Genomic DNA, 11,658 nt, shown 5'->3' with positions numbered 1-11,658 from the left:
AATATGTATTTTGAAATATGTATTTCAAAATACGTATTCCTATTCCGCTCGCCAAACGGGCCCTAAGGGTTGACAAATTCATCACACACTTGATCCCGTCAACCATTTTGGCCTTCACAAACCTTGTCAAGTTATTTGAGATAATCTTTATGGATGACCTCAATCAAAAAAAATTTAAATATTTTTGATATTTTAGCCCGTGAAATTTAGCAATAACGGCAAAGTACCGAGGAAAGCGTCACAAGACGTGTAAGCTTGTTGTTCAGATTGTGACCTTCGGGCAGCCCGCTGCCCGTCCAGGCTGTAATGTAACTGGCAGTTGACAATTTTACTGGCTCTTCGCCGGTAACACGCCGCCTACGATTGCCAGCGAAGCCGCACATAAGGCCAACGTGTATGACCGGCGGAGCCGGTAAGAAAATTATTAGTCTTTGATATCTACAATAATGCATGACAGTATAGAGTGAGATATATAAAATTCTAGAAATGGTAGGACAATCTTAATCTTAAAATTTGTTCCCATTAAAAACTAATATATTTTTAGTATAATTTGCTCGTCTGCATGCGATAACGGACTGCGAGGGATTAAAAAGAAAACCCAAAAACATAAAGATTAGTAGAATACGAATTCCTGTCTTCGACTTCACCCACTTTTTTTGGGGTAAATTTTTGTTTCAATTTTAAAAGACTTGGGTTTTGTACAGATGTGTTTACTGGGTGTTACAGATCTGAGACACCCAAGAGCTGAAGACACTTAAAATGCGGTTCTGAGATTCGCTTCTCTTGAGCTAGTAGTGGTAGCTGTGGGTTGACTGGGAGGGGTTTCAGCTACACCAACAATGGAGGCCAATGCTGGCATGGTCGCAGGATCTCATAACAGGAACGAGCTTGTTCTGATTCGCCATGAAGGAGAAGTCGGTGTAAGCGTTTTGTTCTTGCATTGCATTATCCCGATTTCTCCTTTCCTTTTATTTACTGGCATTACTGACATTCACTTAACAGATCAAGGTCTGATGTGGAAAACGTTGCATTTCTTTACTGAAATTATATAGACAGGTTGAGCCTGTTTTCGTAGTTCTGTAATCCTGGTGTTTGTATTTGGGCTTATTGATCCTTTGTTAGCTGGATCTGCGACGGTATTGAGTTTACCAGCGTATTCGAGAAATCAAAGACATCATTCCTCTTGCTCAAGAAACCATTTAACAGCCTCCCTTAAATTTTCTCTAGATACCGTGATTGGAGGGTAAGATTAATTGGGGGAGAAGAGAGGGCAGGATAGTGTTTGCTTTCATGGCTTAACAGATCAAATTAGCCTACAAACAAGGAGCATTTGTGAAAATTCTCTATTAGGTACTCTTTCGCTGTTGCTTGGTGTTCGTTAAAAACTGTGTTTTCTGGGCAGCATCCTTGACTAGGAATGCTAGCTGATTCTCTTCGTATGTGGATCTACAAAGCTATAGACTTGTGGCTTTGCATTTGAGAATCAACTGAATAAGCAAGAGACGATGTCGATGTACGTAATTAACAGTATACAAATAAAATCTCTAGCAAGCCTGTTGGTTCTATAATAGATATTCTTGATATGACATTAAAGTGGAATAATTCTAATATTTTGGGAGAAACGGCTGACAAAATATCCCTAGGATAGACATGCTCTAGAAGCCCTGAATATCAATTTTACTCATTTTAATGTAGTGTTCAAGAGGTATGTCGTTTAATATTTTTTCCTGTTGGTAAATCAATCTTAGTAATAATGGTATACACCCTTGGCTGGTGGATCTGTGAAGTTGTGAACTTATGGTATTGCACTTGACAGAATACTAGAAAAGTAGATGACTAACATGGAAGATCGTTTTGTTGAAGTAGCTAATTATTGTTTTTGCTAGAAAAACATCTAGATTAGCCCAACAAGCCCCTTGGTATCAATGCTGCTGCTTTGATATATTGGGTTGAGTAGGATCAGCATATGATTTTTCACGTTTTTCTTTGGTGAGTTTCCTTTGTCTGTAGAGGGCAGCCTTGGAAGGTGCATCCGTCAAGTAAAAGGCAAATATTATGATGCATTTAAGAACGTTCTTGGAATGGTGGAAAACTGTGATTATTTCGCTGAGGTACCCAATTGAAAGCTTTAAATAATCTCTCTCTTGTGTATGTGCTCTGTAAGCCTAAAATCTAGATGGCTTTAGTCTCTTGCTAGACCAAGACCAGTATAATAGTTATTTTCTCATTCCTTGCTTGGTATCCTACTTTAGCAATACCAAAGAAAACCCTTAGAACACAGATTTATCAAGTTGCGAACTTATGTCACTCTAAAGGTTATACACGCAGAAGAATTGCAAGATTATTAGTTTTGGATCTCGGACTCAATTAGTAATACTGGATGGTCTTGCCAGGTGGATTGGTCAGGTTGGACTTATGGCGTTGCAGTTGAGATGGTGTCTAATTCGTTTTGAAGTAGAAGTACATCTTGATGATAGAGGTCCCTTTGAACCCCTTTAGTGTACACTGTCAGTCTTACTTATTTTCTAAAATGGGTTAAGTCAGACTTGTATACTAATTTAATTAGGTTTCCTCTTTAGTTATCCTTCACTAGTTATATGGGAGGACACCTTTGGCAAGTGGGTCTGCTAAGGTGTGTACTTGTGATATTGCTTTCCACAACATACTGTAGAAGCAGAAGGTTGACCAATTTTCTTACATGATGAATTAACATTCTGCTATAGAATACTCCTGTAGCTATTTTTTTGGTAAATTGGCTTGTGGAAGATAAATGTATGAGTAATTTTACCTTTTCTTGCTAGGTATCTTGGACTAGTTATAAGGGAGGAAGCCTTTAGGACATGGATCTACAAGTATGGAACTTGTTGGGATTACTTTTGACAAAATACTGAAGAAGTAGAATGCTGATCATTGTACTGAAATATGAGTTGTTTAACTTTTAAAAAATACCTTATGTAGGTGTGCACTGGAAACCTCTTGTGGATGGATAATTTGTTATTTTGATATATTTATTGGCTTATAGAAGATGAGCATATTGAATTTATAACCATATGACTCCAGTCCCATATCAATAATCTCCCTGAAATAACATTCCAATGATACATTTGCTTTAGTACTCTATTTTATTTTGATCAAGCTCATGTTTGCGTGAAGTTCAGGGAAGGGTGAAAAATAATCAGTTTGTTGGTTCTTTATTTTTGTGGTCTGGTCATATTAGACAGACAGATGTGATCAATCAGGTTTCTAGATTGACTCTTTAGTTACCATATTGTTATAAATTTTCTTCAAATCAAGTACCTCCTTTTTGCTCTATTTCTAATCTTTTGGGGATAAACCTGTGAATTGGTGTGGTTTTACTAATAAAATATTGGATTTATGGAATATTGGTTTTTTCTGTTTAGGCAAATCAATCTAGTCAAACTGGGAAGTCTATACTGTGTTCCTAATGCGAGTTTGTTATGTCTTTGCAGCCAAAGCCTCTGAAAGATTTGGACGGGCAGAAGTGCCACATTTGTGGAGATAATGTGGGAGTGACAGCTGATGGGGAGCTGTTTGTGGCCTGCAATGAATGCGCATTTCCAGTTTGCAGACCCTGCTATGAATATGAGCGTAAAGAAGGAAACAAGTCCTGTCCTCAATGCAAGACCAGATACAAGAGGCACAAAGGTCAGCGAATGTTTTGTGATACATTTGAATCTAAGTCGTATATTTCAAGAGTTAGATACATTTAAGAGTCAACTTCGATGATATACAATAAATATTGGACTTCTGGAGCTTTTTAGTAGTGTTTTTTTTGGGTGTTGTTTACAGGCAGTCCGAGGGTGGAAGGTGATGAGGAGGAAGATGATGTGGATGATTTAGAGAATGAATTCAACTACTCTCAGGTGCGAAAAAATACAAAGCAGGATAGAGCTGAAGTAATGGCACAGTGGCAGATGTATGGCCGAGGAGGAGAGGAAGTTGATTCAGTTACTTCTTCTAGACAGGAGCCCCGTTCTCAAGTTCCCTTACTTACTAATGGGCAACCGGTATGACTTCTCGTAACTGTCAAGGAATGTGTGATGGCCACCTTCATTTTCAATGCTTGATGTTGTCATTGGAGGCTATAGCCAGTGCAGATTTTTTCAAGTGTAATAAAATAAATGGATGCACCTATATAGCATATACAGCTTATTTTGTAATAGATTGCCTTGTTAGACATGGCCAGGGTGCTGAATATGTTTGCAGTTTGTTAGAAATGTCTGGTAAGAACTTTGTCTACATTCTGGGTCATCCCTCCATGATTCATCATCAATTTAACATTTTATCCTGATTATGGATCACTGAGTGTGATTTGGAATGTCGATGAATTTAAATGTACATAGTTTTTGCTAGAAGATAGACTGCGAATATCTCATATTTATGATGTTGGCATTTGTGTATTTAAAACTATATAAAATTCGCTAGATGGTGTCCACCCAGGAGTTACGTAAATGTATTTGACAACTGTAAGTCATGTACCATAGTTTTATCCATTAGTCTTTTGCCAACAGGATACACAGTGACATTTCTGTTTTGCAGGTTTCTGGAGAATTTACAGATGTGTCGTCCGAGCATGCAGCTATAAATGGCAGTACAGGGGGAAAGCGAATGAAACCTTATTCCGATCCCAATCAGCCAGGTATTAAATTTGTTTATAGAATGTGTATCAACTTTCCTATTTCCAGGATGTATCATGATGCAGTAGTGTTCAGATTGGAATAGCCTCCTCATTTGAAGTTTTCTTTTTCTTCAATGGCCCAAACTTATTTCTTTATTGATATGGTGCTGCATCTTCACAGTTCAAGTGAGAATTGTGGATCCATCAAAGGACTTGAATTCTTATGGACTAAATAATGTGGACTGGAAGGAAAGAGTAGAGAGCTGGAAACTGAAACAGGAGAAGAATATGCTGCAAATGACTAGTGGTGGTCGGTATGCTGATGGAAAAGGAGATATGGAGGGTACTGGTTCAAATGGCGAAGGACTGCCACTGTAAGTGGTGAAAACTTTACTGGCTTAACATTTTTCAACTAGACAATTTAAAAAATTATTTTCCAAACTAAGGATTTGCTTCGGTTTCTGTAACAGTAATATTTTTTCAGCTTTTTACATGATCCACATAATATTTTTAAGAACTTGGAAGTAACTTTTATCAGATTCTATACCAAACTTAAATTATTAAACATCTGCATGGAAAAGAATTATAAAGATCTTTAAGCTTCTAAAAAAGTAGGGTTCCTTAAATATTTTGTAGTTGTAATTTTTTGATAAGCTTAGGTTTTGTGGTGATTCAAAGTTTTTATCTGAGAATATGCAGTAGAACCTAAGTGGCTTGTCTGCCTTATTTTTATTGCTGAGCTGTTTGTGCTGGATTTGTTCTCCAAAATCCTTATTCCTGCAGAGCACAATGAGATTTTGCTATACCAATCCTCCTGTTTGTAACAAGGCTAATTTGTTTCTTCTTGATTTTATTGTACTGTTTAGAGTCAACAGCTGTTAATCTTTTAATGCTTGTATATTTTCCACAATCTCTAACCACACAGATATGCACTTGAACTTTGCAATGCCAATTCTATAACTAGGTTTTCAGATTTTTGTTGGTTTTATTCTAATATTAGATTCATTAGATGTTCAATTTAGCACATTATATTTTCTTTATTGATTCTGTGGTAACCCGTTTTCATGTGGGGAAAACAGGTGCTCAAATGTCAATGACAGTCTCTTTTTTAAATAGATAAAATATTAAAACACATTATATCTAGTTCTAGAATCCAATTATATGATCTGAAAAAGGAATTTTCTTACTATTATGTAAATCTTAATGCTGTACTGCTGTATATCAGATCAGTATAATTTTGGAATGATTGGTATGCTTTTTTTCTATATGGCAGGGCTGATGAAGCACGGCAACCTTTGCATAGAAGCTTCCCTATTTCTTCCTCCAAGCTCACTCCATACAGGATTGTGATTGTTCTTCGACTTATTATCCTGGGATTTTTCTTTCACTACCGTGTCATGACTCCCGTTTCTGATGCATATCCACTGTGGTTAGTCTCAGTCATATGTGAGATCTGGTTTGCCGTATCATGGATTCTTGATCAGTTTCCTAAATGGATGCCCATCAATAGGGAAACCTATCTTGAGAGGCTTGCTTTGAGGTTAGTTTAACTTTTTAAAGACAATAATTCTTTACATGTTAACAATGCCGGAAAATCTCTTTTGAGAATATACAAGTTGGAAGCTTCTTGCGTAAAGTTACCATGTTTAAGTCTTGTCATGATTTATAAGTAAACTTTACAAGGAGTGCTTATTTTTCAATATTTGGTTTTGCAGGCATGACAGAGAAGGAGAACCATCTCAGTTGTCTGCTGTTGATATTTTTGTCAGTACAGTGGACCCTCTCAAGGAGCCTCCCATTGTCACAGCAAATACTGTGTTGTCAATCCTTTCTGTTGATTATCCCGTTCATAAGGTGTCATGCTATGTATCTGATGATGGATCTGCAATGTTAACTTTTGAAGCCCTTTCAGAAACTTCAGAGTTTGCAAGGAAATGGGTTCCATTCTGCAAAAAGTACAACATTGAACCTAGGGCTCCAGAATTCTACTTTGCCCAAAAAATTGATTATCTCAAGGATAAAGTACAACCTTCTTTTGTAAAAGACCGCAGAGCAATGAAGGTAAGATATTTATTGAAAGTAAGTTTTAGTTATGTTAATTGATAAAACTTAGCTAAATTGGCATTTCGTGTTTGCCTTAAAACTCAGAGAGAGTATGAAGAGTTCAAGGTCCGGATTAATGCTCTGGTTGCCAAAGCACAAAAGGTTCCTGAAGAGGGCTGGACCATGCAAGATGGAACTCCATGGCCGGGCAACAACCCTCGGGACCATCCTGGAATGATTCAGGTACTGGATTATTGCTCTCTGTCAATACCTGATGAGAATGTTGAGTGTCACTATTGCATGCGCTCTTGAATGTATTTTCTTTGCCTTTTGTTATAGTCAGCATTTTCCAAAGATGTCGTTGGGTTATGATTTTTTTTTTTTGCTTTTCATTCCAGGTATTCTTAGGTCATAGTGGGGCACTTGACACTGATGGAAATGAACTACCCCGGTTAGTTTACGTTTCTCGTGAAAAGAGGCCTGGTTTCCAACACCACAAGAAAGCTGGTGCAATGAATGCATTGGTATGTAACCGAATTTATTTTTTTGTGTTTTGTATGTTGTTATATCTGCTTGTGTAGCTTATAATTAACAACACTGATCATTTATATTTGTGTATTTCAGGTTCGTGTTTCCGCTGTCCTCACAAATGGTCCCTTTCTATTGAATCTTGATTGTGATCACTATATAAACAATAGTAAGGCTCTGCGAGAGGCTATGTGTTTTATGATGGATCCTGTTGTTGGAAAGAAGACTTGCTATGTGCAATTCCCTCAGAGGTTTGATGGTATTGATCGACACGATCGATATGCAAATCGCAATACAGTGTTCTTTGATGTGAGCATAAATTAACACCAAGCATTGCGGTTCAATAGGTGGTCATGCATACTTACATACATATAAACTCTAGTATATTGACATTCTTTATGAAAATCTTTGCAGATCAACTTGAAAGGTCTGGATGGGATCCAGGGGCCTGTCTATGTCGGCACAGGGTGTTGTTTCAATAGGCAAGCTCTTTATGGTTATGATCCTGTTCTGACAGAAAAGGATCTTGAACCAAACTGCTTCTTTAAGTGCTGCTGTGGTCCCAGGAAAAAAAGCAAGAAAACAACTAAAAATTATGGTGACAAGAAGAGAACCAAGCGAACTGAATCTACCATCCCCATCTTCAGTTTGGAAGACATAGAAGAGGGTGTGGAAGGTGAGTCAATCAGATAAATTAGGCCTCTTTCTTGATGAATGATATCAATATGTCTCTACATCTTTCTCATTTGTTGGCTTATTTGTCATTATGAATTGCAGGGTACGATGATGAAAAATCATTGCTTATGTCACAGAAGAGCTTGGAGAAAAGATTTGGTCAGTCAAATGTGTTGATAGCAGCAACTTTAATGGAAGATGGTGGCCCTCCTCAATCATCCAATCCTGCATCTTTGATGAAAGAAGCTATTCACGTGATCAGCTGTGGATACGAAGACAAGTCAGAATGGGGAAAAGAGGTATGCTAGTAAGTAGGAATTTGCATCTATACTTGATGATGCTAAGAATTTAATTTTGTTCAACTTCTATCAGGCAGCTGTAGTGCCTACATCTAATATGAAATGAAATTTGCAGATTGGGTGGATTTATGGTTCAGTCACAGAGGATATTTTGACTGGGTTTAAAATGCATGCTCGAGGCTGGATTTCGATTTACTGCATGCCTACCCGTCCCGCATTCAAAGGTTCTGCACCAATCAATCTTTCAGATCGTTTGAATCAAGTTCTCCGATGGGCTCTTGGTTCTGTTGAAATTCTTCTGAGCAGGCATTGCCCAATTTGGTATGGCTACAGTGGAAGGTTGAAGCCCTTGCAGAGGTTGGCATATATCAACACCATAGTTTATCCTATTACTTCCTTGCCATTGATTGCATACTGTACACTGCCAGCTGTATGTCTTCTTACAAATAAGTTTATCATTCCCGAGGTAAGTTTGCCTTATGCCTGATCTAAATTGTGACTGTCATTGGATTTGTGTGTAAATTCAATTGTCTTGTTTGCAATTATTATGGCTCACCATGTCGCTGTGTCCTCTGATGTGCAGATTAGCAACTTTGCAAGCTTTTGGTTTATTTCACTCTTTATATCCATTTTTGCAACTGGTATCTTAGAGTTGCGTTGGAGTACAGTTGGGATTGATGAATGGTGGAGAAATGAGCAGTTCTGGGTTATTGGAGGTGTATCAGCACACTTGTTTGCTGTCTTTCAGGGGTTACTGAAAGTTCTTGCTGGAATTGACACAAACTTTACTGTTACATCGAAGACTTCAGATGAAGATGGCGAATTTGCTGAGTTATATGTTTTCAAGTGGACTACTCTTCTAATTCCTCCAACTACTCTGCTCGTTGTAAACCTTGTTGGTGTGGTGGCAGGTATTTCATATGCCATTAATAGCGGGTATCAATCGTGGGGTCCTTTATTTGGAAAATTGTTCTTTGCTTTCTGGGTGATTGTTCATCTTTACCCTTTCCTCAAGGGATTGTTGGGACGTCAAAATCGTACACCAACAATTGTCATTGTTTGGTCAATTCTTCTTGCATCCATTTTCTCATTGCTTTGGGTGAGGATAGATCCCTTCACATCAACCAATGCATCCTCATCCCAACAATGTGGTGTCAATTGCTAAAGGTTCTATGGTTTTTATTCCTTGTCACCAAACAGCAATTCATTTGAGGGCCACAATGTCTCTGATGTGTTTGTATCATCTGTAGATAATAAGTATTGAGATGAGGGACCTCAAAACTTCATATTGGCAGCTCAATCCAGCAAAAGGACCTATCCTTTATTATTTATATGTGAGTGCTATTTACTTGAGTTTCTATTGTGCAGCTATATCTCTGTTTACCTAAGGCAACTCAAGCTATGCACCTGCCTATCCCAGACGTAGAATGCATGTCATGGATGGAGTACATGGAATATATGTAATTCGATATTCAGGACTACTATTTGTTTTCACAATATTTATTTATTTATTTTTAATGAAAATTCATGTCATGGACATGAATTTTTACATTAGTCTTAGGAGATTATCAAATTATTTTGCAAGATGATAATTGCATGCATGGTATAGGCAGTCTCCTGAGGCTTTTTGATTGCTGACATGTTATGTCGTGCTTATGAAGAGAGTAATTATGCACCTTTTTTGAGATTTTTTTGACTTGCAAGCATTTCAAAGCTTCATAGATAATGCGTGCTGCTTTGCAAACTTTATATAATTTTAGTGGTCAGGGTGTTATACCTGAGTATGATCTAATGTTATTGACAGGTGATCTGATTCAAAGAATATGATTGCAGTACTCAATTTAGCTTTTGCAGTCAACTGTGTTATCTGGCAAACATTATACGTTTTTTAACAATGAGAATGCCCATTCAAAATACATACTCGAAAAGTTTGTTCTGATTTTGGTCTGTCCATTTAATTATTGGGCAAATACATGTGATCATTCTAACTGGTGTTTCATGGATCACTACTGAAATAATAGTTGGGAAGACTAAACTGTTCTACCATTTGGCTGACTAATATCACACTAATTTATTAGACCCTACTTTAGCAGGGTAATTGTAATGATAAATTCAACAAGTTAACCGAATTTGATGTACAAATCATGTTGTTTTATTTTTCTATTTCTTTAAATAGCGCACTCTCTCTCTCTCTCTCTCTCTCTCTCTCTCCATATTCTTATTCTTTGTTAATTTATATTAACATTTACTTAAATTGTGGAACTCCAATTGTTATGTTGCTATAAAACTTGTACCACCACCAGTGACAACGAGCTCTCAAAAGGTAAGCCGCTACTATCACATGGGGAGAAGTGATGTTATGTAGTTATATGAATATCTGAATTAGAAAAAGGTTGCTGTCATGTGCTATAGAATAAGACCATTGGGAACAAGTTCATTAACATATTTTTAAAATGGTCTTCAATTGGCACTAGCATGACCATGCATGCTATGATAAGAGTAAAAGAAAAAATTCCCATAATCACCATTTCAAAAACTTTTTAATTTTATTTTAATATTGTAACAATGTGAGTTTTGAATTCAAGACTTCCAAGATGGAGGCTTCCCCAATTCACCACTAGGCTGTGGATGAGACTCTAGTTTTAAAAACTTTTAGGGGTGCAAGGATGATTATATGATCTTTTAAAGAGCTTTAACAAGATCCTACCCTCCCTAGATATATGATGAGGATTAGGTAAGAGTCCTTTTGTGGGAAAGGCTAGTTTGGTTTTGATGAAGCGATTGGTAGGGACAAGTAGGAAATCCTTTGCCTTCTCTACTATAATGAGAAATGGATTCTCTAGGTATCTTAATTTCTTGTACCATACAATTAAGACCTTGTTTACTATATTTTTGTCTAGGAAGCATGTCAAAACCAAGTTTATAGTATTTGATAATTGTCGAGGATTTTAATAATAAAGATTTTGACTTGTTCTACATTAGTTTAATTTTCAAAAATTTTCCAGTTAAAAAATTGTCTAAAATTCTTGTGTTAAATGTACATTAGATAACGATCCAATGGTTTTTAATATCTTTCAAGAGCACTTTGTTTTTATTTTGGTAGTTTTGTAGCTATAAATCTTTAATAAATAATTAAAGTTATTTTTTGAAATAGTTTCAATTGTTTTAATACTAATACTATTTTTCACAATCTATATAAGTTTCTGAATACGATTGTTTCAATATTTCTTATTTTTCAACCTTCAAAACAAGCTCTCTTCAAAAAAAAAATGGTGAAAAACTCTTTGTTATGCTCTCTTGTTAAATATATTAAAATTACTAATTTGAAGGGTTAGAAGTGTTAAAAAATTGAGCTTTTACAACCAAACCAAGTTCAAGAAGTACCAAATTTGAACAACAAAAATAAAAAATAAAAAATGGTTTTGATCATGAAATTCAAGCAATTTGAACCAAAAAAAAAGAAAAAGTTTCGAG

General features: G+C 36.5%; 1 protein-coding gene across 1 annotated transcript; it reads left to right on the top strand.

Moving 5' to 3' along the window:
* Positions 1-502: 502 nt before the first annotated feature.
* Positions 503-9,757, top strand: LOC149541189 (putative cellulose synthase A catalytic subunit 1 [UDP-forming]). The gene is made up of 14 exons (XM_089802190.1): positions 503-920; positions 3,471-3,666; positions 3,811-4,028; positions 4,561-4,660; positions 4,821-5,013; positions 5,913-6,179; positions 6,355-6,700; positions 6,788-6,925; positions 7,081-7,206; positions 7,307-7,519; positions 7,625-7,886; positions 7,988-8,184; positions 8,300-8,650; positions 8,768-9,757. Exons 1-14 carry the CDS (start codon positions 840-842, stop codon positions 9,347-9,349), a joined length of 3,270 nt encoding a protein of 1,089 aa, XP_089658316.1. The 5' UTR covers positions 503-839; the 3' UTR covers positions 9,350-9,757.
* The last annotated feature ends 1,901 nt before the right edge of the window (positions 9,758-11,658 follow it).

This window comes from Cupressus sempervirens, chromosome 9 (assembly GCF_028749045.1).
Source record: "Cupressus sempervirens isolate cs-2001-9-10 chromosome 9, ASM2874904v1, whole genome shotgun sequence".
In the NCBI taxonomy this organism is placed as follows: domain Eukaryota; kingdom Viridiplantae; phylum Streptophyta; class Pinopsida; order Cupressales; family Cupressaceae; genus Cupressus; species Cupressus sempervirens.
The sequence above is the reverse complement of the archived record's forward strand: the minus strand, read 5'-3'. Positions and strand labels throughout refer to the sequence as shown.

Excerpts from the sequence above, each read along its gene's own strand:
- LOC149541189 (XM_089802190.1), top strand. The coding sequence starts at position 840 with ATGGAGGCCAATGCTGGCATGGTCGCAGGATCTCATAACAGGAACGAG. Across the intron at positions 921-3,470 it reads GCCATGAAGGAGAAGTCGGT|CCAAAGCCTCTGAAAGATTT; the intron begins GTAAGCGTTTTG and ends ATGTCTTTGCAG. Across the intron at positions 6,926-7,080 it reads ACCATCCTGGAATGATTCAG|GTATTCTTAGGTCATAGTGG; the intron begins GTACTGGATTAT and ends TTTTCATTCCAG.